The sequence below is a fragment of the Rousettus aegyptiacus genome, unplaced genomic scaffold, assembly GCF_014176215.1.
Source record: "Rousettus aegyptiacus isolate mRouAeg1 unplaced genomic scaffold, mRouAeg1.p scaffold_m13_p_1, whole genome shotgun sequence".
In the NCBI taxonomy this organism is placed as follows: Eukaryota; Metazoa; Chordata; class Mammalia; order Chiroptera; family Pteropodidae; genus Rousettus; species Rousettus aegyptiacus.
In genome coordinates this window covers 148,428,362-148,450,404 of record NW_023416284.1, presented here as the reverse complement: position 1 = coordinate 148,450,404, position 22,043 = coordinate 148,428,362, and the positions used below count along the sequence as shown (strand labels likewise).

The 22,043-nt window shown below is 37.8% G+C and overlaps 1 protein-coding gene across 5 annotated transcripts in view; it reads left to right on the top strand.

Moving 5' to 3' along the window:
• HS3ST5 (heparan sulfate-glucosamine 3-sulfotransferase 5) overlaps window positions 1-10,789 on the top strand; it is a 139,511-nt gene extending 128,722 nt beyond the window's left edge. For all 5 annotated transcript variants that reach the window (XM_016136971.2, XM_016136970.2, XM_016136967.2 and 2 more), the window contains 2 exons: window positions 4,587-4,725; window positions 8,203-10,789. In XM_016136971.2, the coding sequence (XP_015992457.1) occupies window positions 4,619-4,725; window positions 8,203-9,133 (1,038 nt within the window). In that variant the 5' untranslated portion in view covers window positions 4,587-4,618 and the 3' untranslated portion in view covers window positions 9,134-10,789. The remainder of the gene's footprint in view (window positions 1-4,586; window positions 4,726-8,202) is intronic.
• The last annotated feature ends 11,254 nt before the right edge of the window (window positions 10,790-22,043 follow it).

The following is a 22,043-nucleotide window of genomic DNA, read 5'->3' as shown; positions in this document are numbered from 1 at the left end:
ACCACACAATAGTGGGGAAGACCAGTTAGGAGCCCATAACACACTAAGAGAAAAGGTGCAATCTGTACCAAGGGAGTCACAAATGACAGTACAGAGAAATAGGTGGATTCTATAGTATCTTAAAGGTAAAATTTGACTGGCCTCTTGCATGTTAGGGAAGGGATAGAACCAAGGATGAAAGACTAAGGTTTCTGGGTCGAGCGACGCAGTGGGCAGGAGAGGAGCCATTCACCGAGATGGTGAAGGGAAGAGCTGGGGGAAGGTAGAAGGGGAATTAGGCAATAGTGAAAGGTGATTAATGGATTTAACCAAGATTTTATGGAGATCTGAATCAAGCAGCACACGAAACCAATGTTATTTTGATCATCTACTATAAAAGCTTTCAAAAAGAATGTGCTTGAATTATGGGGGGAACAAGTGGGATTCCTATTATCCTGGTCAGTTTTAATTATAAATGGCATAGTGAATATGAAAAACACTTGATAAATTATAAAAACAACTTTCTATAAAAATGTTACTTTTCATTATGATTATTATTATTACTATTACTTATTAATATTTCCTTCCATCATGTTCAAACCACCCAAATGACCTCCTTTACCTTCCCTTTTATGGAAACTTTTTTCTTCTTTTACTTATTTTTTTCACCTTCCCAGCCCCTTCCAGGTTCAATGTCAGGTAATTTGGCTGGAGTTAAGTGGTTTTGTCTGCTCTCATCGATCAATAAACAAGTATTTATTAAGAGTGTCCCAAGTGAGCATCCAAAGCTCTATGAGTGGCATTGCAATCAAGGGGCCACATTCTTTGGGGTCAGATAATTCTGAATTTAAATCCTCCTGCATTTACTAGTTACATGCCTTTTGGTAAATAATCTGCTCATATTTCTGTTCATCAGTTTCCAACAGAAAAAAGTAAAATGGATAATACTTCGCAGGTCTGTTTTATTAAATGAGATAATAAATGTGAAAGTAACAGAGAGCCTCATGCTCAATAAATGTAGTTCTTGTCCACTTCATAAGGCTGTTGCCCAGATAAATGAGCTAATATTCAAAAGGCAGTTACGATTTCCTTGTAATAATTCTGCTATAAAAGTTCAGTCATTTTTAATGAACTTTGCTGCTATTGTTTCTGTTATCATTTTTACTGGTACCAGGGGCTTATGGTAACCATGTCTACAAGCTGTTGAGCAGCACTTAAATGTACCTTTATTATTATTATTTTTGAATTACCTTATTTCTTTGTTTCAGCTTGGGAATCATTTCCTTCTTTGCTTAGTGCTGCTTTGGAGAAACAGCCAGATGTCTTTAGAATGTGTCACTACTGGCCACGTACTCTATTATTTACATACTCTGCTTTGTTCAGCTAAAGTACCATGTCTATTAAAGTTTTAGTAATCTGGAAAAACTATAATTATGCTTTTCTTGGCACACAAAATGAAAAACACTGAGAGATTAAAAACTAGAGATGAAGGCTTAAATGCCACTGTAAGTCTTTAATCTTTTTTTAATAAAAAGAAATAATACACTTTTTTTTTATAACATTCATTTTATATGAATTGCTTTTCACCAGTAAGATTGCTCAGATGAAAGATTATTAAGATATCCATTAAAGCTGGCATAGCTAAAGAGAAGGGGCTTTGGTGTTGGAGGAGCAGTTAACCTTCTCCCAGTTTAACAGTGGTATCCATAAGGATTGAATGGTGTGGCTTCTCTTTTAACTTATATTCCTAGAGCAAAGGCAACAACTCCCAGCTTTTAAGACTCCATCCTGGTGACACTTGAGCACTTCATGATGTAGAAAAACCAAAGAGACATCTTAAATGTTAAACTAAAAGAAATAATACGCTTTTTTTTATAACATTCATTTTATATGAATTGCTTTTCACCAGTTAGATTGTCTTTTTGGTTTTTCCTGAGCAAGGTTTATTCAGAGGCCACTATGGTATTGTCTCTTAGCATGTAGTCTGAGACCGATTACAAAACAGAATGAGGTTTCACTTCCTGTGTCTTCGTGAAGCTCTTAGGAATTACAGGCTTGACCTCCTCATTTCTCAAAAATTCCAAGAGATTTCGGCCTAACAAGATAAGTGTTAATGGCGTTTTTTATGGTAATTCTGCCATCTTACATTCTAAAGTTTAACAGGAGATTCCATTAAAAGTTATTTATATTAAAAATGGACTTATATTTTTTATAATCCAATTATACTACTAATGGAAACTACATTTATTTTATTCTTTAAAATTCATTACAAGAACAAACTTATCAGCCTCCTGAGGAATTAATTATGTTTAATTTTGTACGGTGCCCAAATGTTCTTAAAGTTCTATCCCAGAGTCTTACGCAAAGCTCACATCATGACAACCCTGTGAGACAGATGTTGTTATCTTTTTTTTACAGATGATAATGCCCAAATTCAGGAAGTTTCCATTACAGAAGTAAACCAAAATGTGACTCAAGGTCTTTGACCACCAATCCAATGGTCTTTGCACTTCACCACAGATGACTCATTCATATTAGCTGAGATCTCAAATAAAAATTGTAGTTCTCCTCAGTGTCATAGCAGACATGAGGATGCTTTGGGCCACGCCATACAAAAAGGAGGCAGTGTAAGGAGTTAAGCAAGTCCTGCAAACAAAAGGCTGGAGAAATGAGGCCTTCCAAAGAGAAAAAACAAAACAAAACAAAAAACCCAGTGGATGCATTTAAGGCATTCTAGACATAGAGAGACTGGACTGGTAGTAGCAGCCTATCCCACAGAGTGAAACCTCCATGATAGTAGCTGGGCTAATCATACAGGGAGATTCTGTAGATGGAGTATTCGAGCCTTTCAGAATGAAAGATCCTCAGTGACAATAGAAAAAATAATGACTTCATATTCAGTCATTATTTGAACCTGCTCTTCAAGTTCTAGGTGTCAGCCCAAGTGTTACTTCTTTAGGAAGGACTGAAGTAGGTTCCTCCTTTTACTCTTTCTTACTGCATCCTGTAATTTTTATTGCTATTACAGTTTGTAGATATACGTGAATCCTGTGTTTACTGGTTCAGTATCTGTTTTCTCCACTAGACTGACATATATATATATATATGATTAAATATTATCTATATGTATATATATACATATAGATATGATTAAAGACTTACAGTATCATTTAAGCCTTCATCTCTAGTTTTTAATCTCTCAGTGTTTTTCATTTTGTGTGCCAAGACACACACACACACACACACACACACACATACACACATATACACATGAAATGGATATATATATCCATGTCATGGAACCTACATCCTTGACTATTTATTTTCTTTCCCCAACATTTATTATACAATATCATGTTAGTTTGCATTCTCTAGTTGTTTCAAAATTCCTTAATTGCATTATTAATTTCCCAAGGGCTAAAACTCCTCAGGATCTTTTTTGGAATCCCTCATAAACCTAGTAGAATAGCCAGAAATGCATTGGTGCTCAGTGATTTTTGATGAATGAATGAATAGATCAATCAATCAATCCTAGTATATCCCTTTTGTATGGAGAAAGTCTTCACATAGCAAAAATAGAGACATAATTGCAGGAAAACAATTTCTAACTAGGACCCATTGCTGTAGTCTCTCCTTGGGTTTCTATTTTGAATTTCAATAAGAAGCAAACAATCTTATCTTGAAAGGAGGATTGGATTTATTTTTAATAAGAAAGGCTGAATTGGAAGCTTACGTTTTTCCCAAAAATTTAATAAAAGCACAAGTAAAGCCTTACACTCCTCAGCCATCCTTATTTCAGGTATGAATACAATGTTTCTAGGTAAGCTTCTGTCATGATATAAGGGCAAGACCCCATATCGCCAAACCTGTTTAAATTCATAGAGAGCTAGGAGCGGTTACAGTGCAGGGGCTTTCAGTCTGAGCATGTTTTCAGAATTGGTCAGTCTAATTCAGGATGGGGCAGGGAATTTGAAAGGGAACAGCGAGTTACTTAGGTTCACTGTCCTTGAACCTCCGAGGTCCTGGTAATTACCACTGATAACCTCAGTAAGTAAAGAAACAGCTTAAAATATGTAAGTAAAATATGTCATTGGTATGCCCCCAATTATAACTTACTAAACAGAGATTTTAATTTCTACTTTCGTCCTGTTATTCTGAAGCAGAACCTTCAATGTAGTAGATGCCCTGCTGGTAAACCTCACATTGCTCAGTTGTTCATTTTATCACTATTTTTTTTTTCATGATTAACAACAACAAATATATATATATATATATATATATATATATATATATATATATATCTATGTACACACATACATCTATAATACATGCATTTTAATTTATTTTAGCAGTTGCCTAGCAGGTTCTGTCTAGTTAGTATCTTTCCCCTGGTTTAGTATTTGATCTTATAACACGGGCCAGGAAAAGGAAAGAAAGTTTTGCTAAATACCAATTACACCATGAACATTGTCAAGGTTGGTACGAGGTCTGTTCTTTATGAGGCATCACTTAATCCCTGTATTCCCACCCCTGCTTGGCTCTGTGACAATCAACAGAGCCTGTAAGAGATGACTGCTGATGAATCCCCTTGTATCCCCGTCTCTCAGGCTGCAGAAGTCCTGAAGGTTGATGGAGGGCCATGCTATTCAAACAGCAGGCGTGGCTGAGACAGAAGCTCCTAGTGCTGGGAAGCCTTGCCGTTGGGAGTCTCCTGTATCTAGTCGCCAGAGTTGGGAGCTTGGATAGGTAGGTGATTAAACACTTACTTAAGCCCATGTGGCTCTAAGTGTTTCTTGGACTTAAACTTCCTTAGGACATAATTTTAAATCTATCCCTTTGTTTTCCTCCTTCAAAATTCCCAAGAAACATGCTTTTCTGCAGTATTGATTTTGATTTATTGAGCCTTTAATAAAAAGAGATCCAAGTTGCTCAAACCAAGGTGTTCGTCAAGATCAATTTATATTCTGTGTGCATTAACATTTGTTTTCAGAAAAAGGATAAAGCCGTGTACAGTAAAAAATGTCATTATTCTACAGCTCATTGTGGTCGCCGTGCATCTGGTTGTTGACCTCTAGCAAAACAGTGAAGTGTTTATGTATCTTCATTTTGAAATTTATGAGTGAGCAATTAATGTGCTACCAGGAGAGTTAAAATTATTTTGAGCCTGTAAAGGAGTTCATCATGTTTGGAATCCACTTCCCCGGAAAGATGGCTCCCAGGCCAGGGGAGTTTTAACTATGCTTATTAGGTCTGAATGTAGCAGACAGGGAGGCTGTCATTCAGAGTAATTGCCCAGAAAACAGTGGAAAATCCTTGGAGAGGAAATTTACAGAACTTGGAGTTGGCTCTAAATAAGCAAATAGTCAAGAGGTGCTAGACCTTCAGAAGTCCTAACAATAGCATCTGTCTTCACATTTAAATACCTCTGGGCTGTCCCACATCCGGTATGATTGTTAAAGACAGAGAAGTGAATTTCTGAAATGTGATGCTTCCTTCTTTGCCCTTTAAAATAAACCGTTGTACTGAAAAAACTAAAGTATGTTCTCCATGCATTCAATTCCCATTTTCTGTGAAAATGAAGTCACATTTTAAAATGAAACATAGTCCTTAAAATTTTCCTTTTCTAATGTGGAGATCTTATACCTGGGATATTTAACAAATAATATATCAATAGTCTTTATTTTCTTTCAACTAGTGTCAATTTTGACTGGCAATGTGAACCCTTGGGATGCTTTTCAATTCAAAAGTCCTGAGTAAACTTTCCACTCACTAGTTGCTAAATACAGGAAATGGTATAATCCAGAGTTTATCACTGACTTCAAGCAGTTTCCTAGAAATAGTGCTTAGTTATTATTAAAATGTCTTGAGGTGGTACTATTGTCTTATACCCATAAAGGAGCCTTTCTGTCAAGTTCTTCCTAATGTCTTTAGTTAGCTTTCAATGCATTTGTTATTTAGTTGCTGATTTTTTTTTCATTTTTAACCTGTCTACAGTCTCTTATAGCTTTTATAAGAAATTGGATTGCTTGGTATACTTTTTCGAAAGTTCTCAGTTGAGGGTTTGAGCAGATTTTGTTTGAAACTGACACATGCTTTCTTAGGCCTATCCTTTCATAGCTGAGGCTCTGGCCCTCTCTGTGGGAGGCTGAGCTCCGTTACTTCTCCTGTCTCTTCCAATCCTAGGACTTCGTATTTTTAGTCTAAAGCCTGTGCTCAGAATTCACTCTTCAGAAAGTAGAAGTAAGGTGATATTTTCTCCTATTTTGAGTTAGGGAGTTCAAAAAGCAATTGTTCTGCAAGGGACGAGCTACCAGGTAGAAGGTGGAAAGAGGAAGAAAGAAAAGAAGGAAATGGTCATTTCTAGAGGTAGGGAAATTCCTTTCCGGCTTGAAAGGGCAGAAACTTTCTGCCTCTCCCAGCCAGGGTTCCTGGAGAGAATTAAGTCCTACAGAGAAGGATTTGATGGACTATTTCTTCAATTCTCCCAAGGATGACACTAGCATCATTCTAAATGTATGGGAGAGAAGTCCATCAATTACATTAAGTGAACACCTCAGGGAATTAGCACTTAATTCTTCCGTGAAGAGCTAAAAAAAAAAAATTGATGATATCCCAGGCAATGTCACAATTAAAAACATATTTCACTATGTATACGTTGCTACTTTTGTATCTTCCATTTAGAGCTCTAGCATTAACCCCATTAACAAATTTATAGAAACAAAATTCAGTTAATAAAATATTAACTATGGTAAACCTTGTTTTTTTAATAGTATGTTATATTTCCACATTTTCTACAGTGAGCATGAGTTGTTTTTAAAATCATAAAAAACAAGCACCACAAAGAAAGTAAAATATATTTATATTTGTATGTTTATGTTTCCTTAAGGAATAGGATAGATAGCTATTCAAAACAGAGCACAGGCCAAGCTTTTTTTCTCAGTGCTACAGAATGCCTTGGCATGACCTTGAGGGTTTTCTATTCTCCCTTTAATTATAAACATTAAGGAAGGTAAGAAAGGTACAATAGAGTCTCTTGGGAAAAGCAAGAGAGAGCCTCATTGCCACAGAGGGGGGAACAAACTCCAAATTATTAGGATAACTAGAATCCTCAGTTGAAGGAATTGGTTTAACAGCCATTTCACTAATATTATACCCTTTACCAAGATGGCTAAAATACCTATCCAATACACTTACAAAAGAAATTATAATAAATTTCAGTTTGGTTCCAGACTATACCGAAACTCAATTTAATGACCACATATATTGGCCAGGCCAAATTAAAGTCACTGCAGACTAATATCATTGTGATATTACCTTTCTGAGAAAAGCAGTGATGGTTGTTAATTATTTAGGTCAGTGTTGTGGGAATCCTCTTTTCTGGCTCCATCTATTGCATCTTTTCCTTCATGAGTTTGATTCCCTGACTTAAATGGACTTGGCAATGATGAGCTGAGGTTCAGGGCCCTGCCAAGGTCTTGTTTATGTCTGGTCCCAGGTGTGGTTCCCAGGTGTGGTAGGTGATATACAGCACTTGCCCATGGCTCTGGGTTTATTCCTATATGCAGACCTCTTTAGATAGAAAGAAAAAGAAAGGCAGAATACAGTACTTTTCTAGCTGTTCACAAGGCCATGACAGAAATTTTCATAAAATAAAAAGGCTGGCAAGTGCTAGTTTGAGAATTTTTTAGGTTGATGATGCAAATAGCCAAGGGCAGAGACTAGGACCTTTTTTCAGATTGTATCTCAAAGATTTTTAAGAACCACGTGAGTGCTGCTGAGCTGCAAAAAAATAATAGCACATAAAATCCAAAAGACTGGCCTCCTACCTGCCCTTCAGTCTCCCAGCCAAAGATTATAATCTTCCACCTTTCATGTTTTCTAAATGATATTAACTGGTGAGCTGTTAAAAGGCCATTAGCATGGCGTGTATCACTTGTCTGTCCTGTACTGTGAACATAAGTACATGCCGTAGTCAATTAAGTGCTTAGTGAATAAAAATTTTAAGGAGCACTAATAAAAAAAAATCTCATCAATTATATGTGCTCCATTTAATTCAGTGTTGCTTAAAATAAAATTTCTCAAACGTATGTTCATTATGGATTACATCAGGCTGGGAAACAGTGGTTTTATTTATGCATTTAATGTCTTACTCTGACTGGGAAAGCAGAAAAATGAGGCGTTAGTTGCAGTGAGCTTCTTAAAGCATCTCTCTCTTGCTTGCAGGCTGCAGCCCATTTGCCCCATTGAAGGCCGTTTCGGAGCCCACGGGCAGGCTGAATTTCCTCTTCGTGCCCTGCAGTTTAAGCGTGGCCTGCTGCATGAGTTCCGGAAGGGCAACGCTTCCAAGGAGCAGGTTCGCCTTCATGACCTGGTCCAGCAGCTCCCCAAGGCCATTATCATTGGGGTGAGGAAAGGAGGCACAAGAGCCCTGCTTGAGATGCTGAACCTCCATCCGGCAGTGGTCAAAGCCTCTCAAGAAATCCACTTTTTTGACAATGATGAGAATTATGCCAAGGGTATTGAGTGGTATAGGAAAAAGATGCCTTTTTCCTACCCTCAGCAAATCACAATTGAAAAGAGCCCGGCATATTTTATCACGGAGGAGGTTCCGGAAAGGATTTACAAAATGAACTCATCCATCAAGTTGTTGATCATTGTCAGGGAGCCAACCACAAGAGCTATTTCTGATTACACTCAGGTGCTAGAGGGGAAGGAGAGGAAGAATAAAACCTATTACAAGTTCGAGAAGCTGGCAATAGACCCTAATACCTGTGAAGTGAACACAAAGTACAAGGCGGTAAGAACCAGCATCTACACCAAACATCTGGAAAGGTGGTTGAAATACTTTCCAATTGAGCAATTTCACGTTGTCGATGGAGATCGCCTCATCACGGAGCCTCTGCCAGAACTTCAGCTCGTAGAGAAGTTTCTAAATCTTCCCCCAAGAATAAGTCAGTACAATTTATATTTCAATGCTACAAGAGGGTTTTACTGCTTGCGATTTAACATTATCTTTAATAAGTGCCTGGCTGGCAGCAAGGGGCGCATTCATCCAGAGGTGGACCCCTCTGTCATTACCAAATTGCGCAAATTCTTTCATCCTTTTAATCAAAAATTTTACCAGATCACTGGAAGGACACTGAACTGGCCCTAAAATAGTAAGTCATACAACACTATGTGTTGTGCCTGGAGACATGCAGTGTGCCTCCTCTAGATTAAAATATGCACTTTTCCGAGACATGACTATCCGAGTCATTTTTCCATGTATACTTGTACATACTCAGTGTGTGACCAAATGTAAGATCAGTTCTTTTTTAACTGAAAATTTACAAAAGAAAAAAAAAAAAAGACATTTGCTATCTGCATAGTTGCGTCTTCTAAGCTATTTACTAAAAGAAGAGGTGGTGGTATTAGGGGAAAGTGACTTCAGCTATTCTCAAAGTCTTCCTTTGAGTCAGAATTTGTCACCCACCATTTTCATAGATTTAAGCCAAAAGATTTATGTGTGAAAATGTACCAATGGCTGTGAAGCTTCAGGAAGTAGGGGATTCAGTTATGCATTCGCTTCTAAGGGAAGGCTGGCTCTTTAATTCAGATGCTGAATTGGTGCCATGAAAACAAAAAATACTATTTTCTTATGATTTGAAAGAATGTCTTATCTCATAAAATTGACATTGTTCCAAAGTTCCTGTGGTGATTTTGCACTATTCTTTTCTTATACGAACCATGGTATCACTTGTAGGATGTCAATCACACATTAGAAAGTCACTTTCCATGATCTATGTCGACAAAGAGAAATGTCATGTACATAATGTATATTGTTGTAAATAATGGTTTCACACTAAGTAATTCTATTTTGTAAACTGAATATGGCTATTTAATTTATTGTGAAAATTAAATTTATTGTGGTATTTAAAAATGGAATGGATTAAAATTACTCTATGTGCAACTTTTTTTTTTTACTCATTTTGTTTTACGTCTCCCCTGAGGGATCCCCAAATCGAAGCTGTTTTTATGTGCATAGGAGAACACCTGGAAACATGCACTTCTGCATTGGCTTCCTGTACCCTTGTGAAAATGTATTTATGAAGTGAAGTTGAATATATTTTTAAAAAAAAATCAACCATCTGGAAATCTATTCTAATAGTCACCTCAAAGAATACTAGTGCTGCTCTGCTATAACTTTATAACAATTAATTTACTTGCAGTAGCTGCTGTGCCGAGAGACAAGAAATACTTTAATATAATCAAGGAATAGAAGAATCACAATTTTATTTGAACCTCTAATCAGAGTCAGACCAGTAGAGAAATTGAATAAAATAAGATTAGAAAACATGTGTGTCCTCTGACTGAAAGCTGCTGATGCTTTAAAAATGAATGCAAACTCTAAGAACTCCCTCTTTGAGATAAGAATATTATCAGTCTGCTCAGAGATGATCAAATTGCATAGTGTTGTTATTACTTACATAAACATATGGCTCATATTTCCATCCAGAGAAATTAATGCTAAATTGGGTGCTCACTAACATCAAATACACTATATTATGCTTAAATATAATTCAGAAAGCTGTGGAAAGAGGTATCAATGACAAAAAAAAAAAATGGATTTTTTCCAATATGGTTGCTTATTTAGTGGGAGATGTTTGAGAGTGTTTTTTGTTCAACATTACATTGAGAGTGCCTAGAGAAATCAGCATATTACAATGGATTCCCTTTTGATTATAATAAGTGTTAATTTTCTCCATGAGTTGTTTATCCTGTCCAGTGATTTGATGGTGAACTTTTACAAATAAAAAGCCCTTTTCCCTCCAGTGCTGGTATACATTGCTTCTCAGGCCTCGGCCTTGGTAATCATCTCTGCTGTTTCAATTAACAGTGATGCTGTTCTCTCAGCATGGGCCCAGCCTGACACCAGCACACGCTGACAGGCAGGCGGGCCCCTCGCTCACTGTGCAATGACTCCGGAGTGAGTCTCAGGTCTAAATGTCAATCACTGTTCCCTTAAGCCATGAATGAAATCAAACTTAAGGAATCTGTCATCAAATTTCCCTGTGCCTCAACTCTCGGCTAACCATCAGAAGAAATTCTTTGAATACTACACCGAAGGACATAATCACATATTATCATTAATTTTATTATAACTATTCCGAAAGCACTATACGGCTAATAACCTTTATATCAATGGCTGTCAAATTATGCCCCAGTGGAACACTAATGTTTCAAAAAGCTTAGGTATTCCACCAGTAAAATAGAATCTTTTTCTAGACACATAGAGGAATTTTAATTTCAGTAAAATAGTGAATAGGAGTTTCTAGATGATAATCTTTTATAGTCTCAATTTTTCTTAAACTTCGCTACTGCTACCGACAGTATATTTCAGAGTTTAGACTAAGAATCTATTTGACATGAGCTGACTTTTATAATTTGGCATTTTTAGCTCAGTAAGCCAGATATTTCTTCATTGTATTCAGAAAACAGTGCTGTGATTTCCAGTTGTCCCTCTTCCTAAGTAAGTTTGAGAATTGTTTTTAAGCCTTCAAGCCTCTGCACAGAGACTTAAAACAGGAAGTCTGGCCTGGGAGGATGGTTTTGGAGGCTGATTTAATTTCACTGCGGGCAAAAAAAAAAAAAAAAAGCCACAGCCACTGCTGATTGAGCTAGATCGAAAAAAAAAATCCTATGACTTAATAGCATACTTCCACTGAAGGTTTTAAACCTCCTTGTTTAGAAATATGTTTCCTGTTGTCATCAAACAGGCAACAGACCTCTAGGGAAATTTTCAGCTCATTACAGTAGCTCCACTAGGGCTCTCTTTAATAAGTTATTCCTTTTACATCATGAAAATTTTGTGTTCCTTCCAGAGATTTGGTGGCGCCATATGGCTTTGTGAAACAGTTCTAGCTGCAAAGAGAAAAAAAATTGTTTAAGCAATGGTGAAGTTTCTACTGGATCGTAAAGCTGAAACTGCACCACTTCAAAAGCCAAGGATTCCAATTATAATAATACTAACAGGAACTAAAATCTCAAGGGAATGAGAGAGACTAGGGAACAGAGACAAAGGCCTGTCCATACCTCAAAATCACATCTTATCTTAGATTTGGTACCTTATATGTTGATGGACGAGCAAGAATAATCATTAATTGCCAGTCCACTAAAGTTGATGGAGCCTTATAAGAGCACTACTTGGGTACCTGGTACAAGGGCCCTGCTGGAAGACAAACTCGAGGACCTGTGGAAAGCACTACCTGGGCCCCTGGAGCCGTGTTGCTGCTAAGGGAAGATGGGAACCAAGGACAAGTGCAGTCCTAATTCCAGCCCTGCCAATAAGCTTTTGCTTCGTCTAATTAGCAGTTTGCTATATACGATTGTCTTACTAAGCCTAATTTGAGAATTTTCCAGGGATGGAAAATCTTAAATGATTATAAGCAGTGTGTTCCTGATGAAAGTTTTTATACTTTTTCTGCATACTCAGCAGCCATTTTTCACATAGGAGAATAGTCTACAGTCTAAGCAAAAAAGAAAACTTCGCTAAAAATATTCACTCTAAAAATGACTAAATACAGCAAAATCTTAGCAATGTAGGCTAACAAGGTGAAAATATAGACAATTTTAAAGCAAGTTCATTGCAATTATTCCCTACTAGAAAATGTGACAAACTATACTAACGATATATTGAAAAATATCTAATTGCATCTGTTTTACTAAATAAAAGTTTCTTCACTGGTTGCCCCCCCCCCAATTGGTGTTACTCAAGTTTTTCAAAAATAGTCTATCTTCTTAAGTAAGTTATTCAACCCCCCTAGTATCTGTTTATCAATTGTTATAGCTAGTGCAAGGATAAATTTAGGCCAAAATATGAACATTTGGTAAGGTTCTAATAAATGGTGCCTTACTACATAGCTCACAAAAACAATTTCTTTATATTATGCGCTTTTAAAGATTTCTTTTCAATTACATTTTATTGTACCTTTTAGGAATGAGTGTGCCACTTCATAATGATTAGAAATGGATTGGGGAGTTGAAAAGGCAGAATTTAACTGATAGCAAAATGTATTTCTCATAGAAAACACCTGATTGTTATTCTAAGAACAAACGTCTGTTATTTAAAGGCAGCTCAGTTGAAAAGCAATACCCTTTTGGTTATAGCAGCAGCATGCTTGCTACTTTATTGGGCAAGTTCCATCACTTCTAAATTTGTGAACTATATCAGTCTCCAGGTCTGGCTGAGCTGTTGGTAAAAGGGTTTATTGTTTCTAAAAATATATGTCCTCCCCCTTTAAAAACAGTCCACCATGAAGGTGAGTTGCTCCCAGTAGATTGATAACATCATTTCAAAGAGCTGGCTTACCGCTAGCTCACCTCCAGCATTTCTAAATGCACACAACTCTGCTTTGCATTTCTTTCCCTTTAATGACACCAGAGAAGAATCTTTAAAGCCAACAGAAAAATTTCCTGTTTCTTTGGTAAGGTCACACTGAAAGTCACCTAAAAGTATGGTCTTAGAGTGTAAAATGACTTGTAATTGCTGTATGTCAGGTCATCTAACACTTAAGTCCTGTAAATAAATTTAATACAAACTCTTTCAGGTAAGACCTTCTAACAATCCCAGATGACAATGTCACCACACCAAGCAGAATTAATAGTATGAATGAGTCAAAGTTCAGAAGCCAAAAGAGAGAAAGGCTAACTCAGCCAGTAGGAGTCAGGAGGACTTCAGTGAAATGCACAAGAAGATGATTGCATCTCACCATGCAGACAAGCCAGAAAAGTACACTCCAGGATGAGAGAAACAGCAGAAAGAAAGCATGAAGTATGAAAGAAACTAGGAATGGACAGTAGATACTATGTAAGAGAAGATGAAAAATAAGAATGAAAACCCTACCAGCGCTTCTCAGGCCTTCAGTAAATCCTACATGGTTGGCATACCCCACCATCCAGAATGGGTACCTAAGCCAGGCCTGCTTTCTTGGGTCTGTACCTAGCTGTTCCTTTGAAGCTAAGTGTTTAAGAATGGAGAAGGGATGATGAAGTTATTATTCAAAAAAGTTTTATTTCAAAATTGGCACCCACAGAATTATAGTTTTCCTTCCCACCCCTCTTTATGTTTTGGTTCTCTCACTTCTTTTCCTGGCCAGTAGCTTTGCTGCAGCTGATGGGATCCTTCATACTTGGGTTGTTTTTTCCCCAGGATTAGACAAAGATGTCTTTTTAAAGCCAGCTCTCTACATATGCAGACAATAAAAGAGTCGCATTGTCCTACTGCCACGAGCTTCTCACTACAGGTCCACCCGTCCTAATATTATATCAGGAGACATGGGAATGAGAAGAAAACTAAACACAACATTTTCCCACAGCTAAGATAAAAAAAAAAATAGTGTTTTTAAGAGTGTCCAGGGAATGTATTTGTTTCATTGAAAATAAAGCTTAATTTTCTGTGAGGAATGGACAAGTCAATTCATCTCTTTGGGCTTCAGCTTCCTATTAAATAAAATAGGAAAATCAGAATAGGGGGTGTTTTAAGTTCTATCAATAGGACATTGCACCAATAGGTGAAAATGATTGTTGGAGCATTCCTTGTGACATTAAACATCACAGAATCAGGGTCTGAAGGTGGAGGAATAAGGAGGAGGAAGACTCAATGTACTCTGCTGTTCTCATGCACAGGATCGCTCCGAAAACCTTTGTGTCTATGGTTTTGCATGTAGGAGATATTCTTCGTCATCATTCCCTTACAACTGAACTGCTCTTCAGTTCAACCTATTCTCGGTTTTGACTTCCCTTTACCTGTTCCCTCCTGAATTGATTAACTTTTGCTGTATAACCAACTATCCATAAACCACTTATTTAGCTCATGATTTTGTTGCTTATTTGGGCAGTTATGGTCTGGCCCGCCTTGGCTCTACTCTGCTGGCCTCCCTCATGCACCTGCGGTTTCTGGTGAATCACCTGGTAATTGTTATAAGGCTGTTATGAAGTGTCCTCTCTTAAATGTTGGGTGACTTGCACTGCTACTTGGTTTGCGCCACTTGCTAACGCTGGCTGTTGGCTGAGTGAGAACAGTGCCTAGGCCGTGTGTGTCTGTCTCGTCACTTAGTAAACTCACCTGGTAGTCGGAGGGGTATAAAAAGTAGCAAAAAAGGACAAGCATGAATGTGCGAACACTTTTCAACCATCTGCTTGCATTATGTTTACTATTTCTCATTGACCGAAGTATGTCAAATGGCCAAGCCCAAGGTCCACGTGAGAAAGGACTGCATGAGAGTATGAATTCAGACAAAGAAATCTATTTTGGCAAATAATCTACCATAGCTCTCAACCTTGACTCTATCATGATGACAATTATAGCAATTATAGTAATAATTCACTAAGAAACTTCATTTTTCTCAATTTCTAAAGAAATATGTAACGATAATAAGAAGAGCAGTTGGCAGAATAATGTCCTCTTCAAAGACATCACATCCCAGTCTCAGGAATCTGTGCACATGTTACCTCAGTTAGCAAAAGGGACTTTGCGGATATGATGAAGTGAAGACCTTAAGATGGACAACGTTTCCTGGATTATCTAGATGGGCCATGTGTAACCACAACGGTCTTAAAGGTAGAAACAGGGGCAGAAGAGGACATTTGGAGAAATGTTAGTAATGGAAGAATGTGTTGAGACTTTGGGAACTTTCAGAGAGATGTTACGTTGCTGGCTTTGAAGATGGAGGAAGGGGGACCATAGCCAAGGAATATGGGAGCCTTTAGAGGCCAAAAAAGGCAAGGAAGTGGATTTTCCCTTGATCACTCAGACAAGAATATAGTCCTGCCAACACCTTAATTTTAACCCAGTGAGACTTTTATTGGATTTCTAAGCCTGCAGACAATATGAGATAATGATAATGTGAGATAATATGCGATAATGTGAGATAATAAGTTTGTGATGTTCTAAGCCATTAAATCTGTGCCAATTTATAACAGCAGTCATAGTGAATGAATACAAGAAATAATGGGAAACAGGGTGCTCACAAAATGCTGTTGTGTTTAATCAGCTTATGTCCCTTCATCGTCAAAGGGTGATGGGGCAACAGCCATCAATCACAAAGGGAATTCCCAGACAAAGCAAGCAGAATCCTGAAGGAAAGAGGCACCCCTGCAAGTTCCCAAAGGCAGATGCAGGCTGTGACCCTCAAGGAGAAAACTCCCTGGTGACAGAAACACAGAACAAGCCTCATTTCTTCTGGGACAACTTCACTGAAGCTCAAAGGGTAAATAACAGCCTCGATGGTATATTGCAGATAAGTTTATGGTGAGAGATAGATGACATGACATTTTTAAATATCTTTAACATTACGATTTTTACTCTGAAAAGAGAAAATTTTTCCAATCTCCTTACAAGTCCATAGAATCTAGCCTCGATGCAGAACATCTAAAGCCCCCGAAGATGGGAGCCAGGAGCTTTGGTCTTATCCCAGAATGGTCTCAAGATCTCCTCCAAATGCCCTCAAAAACTGTCCTATGGGGTAAATAAAGACCTGAGTTCTGTCTCTTGGGATTAATGAAATTCAGAGTCATTTATTGATCACCTAGTATATCCCTAGCCTCTGAAAGATCTATCAAATAATTACTAAAGGTCACTAGAAAGCCAGAGTTTGAGCTGTGACCAGAATATAGTGCTCCAGAATTCGAGCCTAGGGCCCCTATCAAGCTAAGTTCCTAAATGGTTCTATTTATTATTTATGTCCACTTACTTTCTAAAAGGATTTGAGGTGACAATTTTCTAATTAAAATTTGCTTCTAATCTCTTTCTAATCTTGTTTTATTGGCTGCATTTCAACCCTCTTGCATTTAATCAACCTTGAATAGTAATGTGTATTGAGTCTGTATAAAAATGTGAATTATCATTAAAATGAAAATGTACATGCATTTAATACACATGTAATATGTATGGACATATTTGGATTTCTAAGCCACTGAAAGAAGTTAATGATAATGGTTCATTATGGAACTAATCAAAATCATTCTTTTGTTAGTGATTACCTGTCAAGTTTGCACAGCTGCCTTTTAAAAATTACATCCGAAGGTGTCGCAGTCCAACCAAAGTGAATACACATTTAAAAAAAACTCAATAAATTAATATTTCAAGATAACATCAACCAATCTGGAAACAAATACTTTGATAAAAGAACATGCTTGCCTAATTAAAGTGTCACTACATAAAGTATAATAAGTTTTAATGGTTAAAAAAAAATGTTTTGCTAATTCCAGGATATTTAAGATACTTCTATGGCAAATATAAACTTGCATCTACTGTGTTGATATGCATGTGGACACGTGCTTGCGTGTGTGTGGTCCTCAGCAGTTCGGTTACAATGTCTCATCCCCATGTGATAATCACCTTACTTTTGAGCTTGACCATCACCACAAGTCTTCCCACTTTGAAATTGTATCAGATGTCGCTGAAAGCACAATTAAATATAAAGATAAACTTAAAAACAAAGTGTTTACTTGGCATGATTATCTGCATCTACTGCGTTTGAGGCACTAATATAAAAATAGTGCGAAATTAGTTAGTAGACAAACCCAAGCCTAAAACTCTGAGACCATGGTATTAATAACACTCTCTGGGATCCTGAATTGTCCTTGGGAGCTCTATGCTAAAGATCCAAACGTTGCTGAAAACAAAAGGTGTTTGAGTAGAGGCGTCAGAATCATCACAACAGAGTAGCCACAACACTTGGCTTTTACCTACAGCTACCATTTGGGAAATACTGCAAAAGGAGCAGACATCACTGAGTAATATCTGTGTTTATATCCACACACTAACCAGCTGAATTCAGTCACATAAACCCATATGTTGGATGGAGTTTGTTGAAATTGGTCAAATTATTGGTTACCGTGTGACCATTTTCAAAAAAGTTACTTCAACCTTTTCAATTTCTCCTTCAAACAATTGCCTTTGAAATATTTGGAGAAAGAATTTTAAAAATATTTATGTGAAATTAATTCTCTTTTTAATCTCTTTGGCTAGCTCATGCCCCATGTAGGTCTCAGGTCCTGCAACATGCTCCCAAAGGAGTTCTAGGAGTCTAGGAGTCTAGGGCTTCTTAGATCCACCTGCACACAAGCCAGCCATCACTACATGGGAGCTCTTTGGTGTGGCCCTTTCAGTGCCATAGACAACTCTGCTGGGAACTGCAGCTTCTCCAGTTGGTACTGCCATAGCCTCCACATCCCCAAAGACCTATGACAATGCATGTGTGTGGTGGGTGGGGATGGGAGGGTATCCTTTCTCTCCCTAGATTTTACTTCGTTTTTAAAAAAGTACCAAAACCATCCATGGAAATATCAACAAAGCAGCTCTTTCTGCTCCTTTGTTCAAAATCCACCATATCCTTAGGGCTGGGCTGGAGCAGAAGACAAATCTGGGTATTAGACACCATTTTAAACTCAGAATCTCATGATAGGTGTTCAGTAAACATTTGTGGATTGAATGAATGAATCATTCTTTCATTATAATGATGAAAGTTTCACAGATGGATTAAACATGTCTGCCTGTCTCTTTCTTTCTTTGAATGTATTTTCTGCCAGGAGATTCTGAGGTCCTTTATGCAAACAGACCTCTGGTGGCCAACCCACCAATCAGTCGAACATTTCCCCCAGCAGCAGACACAGTGCAGGCTTTCACTGGGCTCCTGAATGCCCATTATACTTCTAATGTATTATAAGATACAAATGCTAAGAAACAAGGGCTAGCTTCAAACTCTGCTCTACAAAGACCTTCTGATGACAGATACCAGTGTGATGGTTCAAATCACTTTGCTCCTTTATACCTCATAATACAGAACAGTGAGTCAGCAGATGTCAAATTCTATTTATGTAAGAGTCCTGACCCCTCAATAACATGGACTCCTAAATTTTCTCTATCACACTGTTAAATGTTTCACTTAATTAAGCATTAATTAAAATTGTGAATTTAAAAAACAGTGAACAAAACTAATTGCCACTTTCATCATACTAAACCATATTCTGAATATCATTGTTTAGGGTTTTATAATACTAAAGGTGAATAGCTTAGTTCACTGATGGTATAGAAGTACAAGTCATTGTTGTTAATTATACTTGACTTCTCTTTTGTATGTTAATACATCTTAGCCTGAAAAAGTCCAGATACAACATGGTGGACGCAGAGAGATAATTCATAAGTCATGAGAATAGTAAAAATAACAGGGATGTACATATTCACTCTCCAGTCCAGAGTAAGAGAAACACCCATTTTTAATTGCTTTGACGCATTCAGGAAATTATTTAGTATTAATTAAAGAATGATTAAAGCTAGTTGTTTGATTAAGGCTCTGTATGTACAAATGAAATAACCAGATTATGGGTGATCCACTTATTTCTACTCTCTAACGGTGGAAATACCTGCAAATTGAAATTGTCATTCCATGTGTCTAGTTGATTATTGCATCTCAATTGATTGGTTACATCATGTAGACACAGATAAATCTTTTAGGAACATGCTTTGATGCATGAATGATTTCGGAAAATTCACCAAATGAAGAGGCAGTGGCTGCAAATAGACGAAATATCTTGACCTGAAAATCCACCCGAAGCAATAGAGCTACATCTATGAGGGCATGATGGATAATATGGTTAATGTCTACCCACTGAGCTATTTCAGAACCTCACAGGTGATTCTGGCAGAGACTCAAAAGAAATGTTTACGGCAGTTTCTACCCCTCACATTACAGACAGGCAGTCCAGGTTGAGAGCCACTATTATCTACTCTAAACTGTAGGTGTTGACTTTATTGTCTTAGTAAATATATCATAATTAAGAGAATGGTATCATTAACATTTCTTTGGTATGATAGGCAACTTTAGGGCAAGTATTATGTCATACACCCTCGTATCCCATTCAGACTCTAGACTCAAACTTTATACCACAGGAAATGATTTTTTAAAATTGGAAATAAAAAATATTAACTATTTGTTTATTTAAATAATATCAACAAGAATCTCTAAGTTTATTGTTTATCGAAAATAGCTAAATAGCTTCTGATGTACAATACTACTCAGAGATCACAAAATACAGGTGATTTTAGATATATTTATTTAGTGTAGGGGGTCCAAAGAAGGCCATTTACTCCAAAATTCACAGTAACTAAAAGATCGAAGTTAGACTAGTGATATTACCTCCCAGTGAGATTAGATTGCAGTCCTCAAGAGACTCTGACACATATTTTGACATATCTCATTTTTTAATACACCCAAAACCTCAGAAAATGATGGTAATCCCCTTGACATCTGAGAGGCACCAATGTCACACATCTGGACCTACACTCACTCACAGCAGGATGGAGATGTCCCTTTAATGTATTCACTTTGCTTGTTCTTGTTGATTTGGTTGAGAAACAATAGCACAGGATCCACAGGTCTGTGTGAGAATGCGCTTTTGAACAGAAGCAGTGTAAACAGGAGATAAAGTGCAGAAACGCTAATCCGTATTCCCATGGATATGCTCTGATTTCAACATCTCTTCTAAAAACATAGCTAGTGAAATAAGTTACCACACTCCAAGACAAATTAAGCTTGAAAGGTAACAGAACTTCAAAAGCCAAATTGAAAAGACCAGACCTGAGGCTGTGAAGGGCATTCAGGCGAGAGAAGGGTTTTAACTTGGCCTTCAAAGCATGTTCTCCCTCCTCTTTGAAAGTTTCTTACACCTTCGGAGTTACCAAAGATTTCCCCACCTCTGACATGTTCATTGGAAAACCACATTTCCCCTCACCCCGCCCCACCCCATTCTACCTCGAGAATGGGGCGGGACGGGGCGGGGGGGGGGGGGGCGGGGGGGGGGGGTGGGTAGTGAAAGTAAAGTAAGTTGCTGCTTGTTCTATTTATTTTTGAGCCTAACAAGGCATCTCCAAGAAAGTTATCTTATCTGACTGCAAATTAGCAGGATGCACAATCTACGAGTGGAACTGAGGCCCCAGTATGACCCCAACAGGAAGCAGAAGTCTTGACAGGTTACCAGAAATGTGTCTCTATGACCCATTTTTCAGGGATGGCCAAAAAAAAAAAAAAAAAAAAAAAAAAGAAGGGAAAAATAGGAAATAGAAATAAAAGGTGTAAATACATGTTTCAACAAGTACATTTGTACCTTTTTCAGGCTACTGTCTTTACCATGAATCCCCCGCTGCCCTACACTTACCTGGATAACCTCTGTTGACCCCTCAAGGTGCAACTGAGCATCATTCCAATTACTACTATCTGCCAGGTTCAGTGTTAGGCACAAGGAACATGAAAGTGCATGATGCCCTCAAGGAGGTGTGCCACACTACCAGTGGACACAACGAACAACGTACAAGGGAAGTGACTCTCCTAAGTTCATTGTTTGGCTGCCTGACACGAAGAATGAAACAGTGTACAATACAAGATGCCTACCCCATGCAGCTGTGCATCAGACTCAGTGCTGACCACATGGAAAACGACAGTGCACAAGAGACCTACGCACAAGGAGCTGAGAGCAGGCTGAGTACTGAACGCAAGGAACTGGACAGTACGTGATGTAAGGTGCCTGTCCACAAGAAACTGAGTGCCAGGCTCAGTCCTGGGCACAAGAAGCACAATAGCATAGAATGGACTGTGCTTCCCTGGAGGGAACAGGAGTCCAGGTTCAGTGCTGAACACAAGAAATGCAACAGTGCTTGATCCTAGGTCCCTATTTATAGTCTATGTGTTCTAGGCTCGGTATGGGTAAAATCAGCTCAGCAATGCACAGTGCAATGTGTCTAACCTCAAGGAACTGCCTTCCTTGAATGCCTGGGGCTATTAATTGCTTCTACATCCCCCATTTACACCCTGATTAACATCATCACTCTTGAGTGAAATACTTTCAGTGTCTATTTCCTCCATGAACTGTAAGCATATTGAGGGCAACAATTATAATTTGTGTTCACATTCCCAATACTAAGCACAGTGACCTCAAAAAAAAAACAAAACCACTACCACTAGTGACAACACAGGGCATAGGTGGCACTAAGACAAATTACTAAGCTTCAGCTCCTATGTCATCAAGGT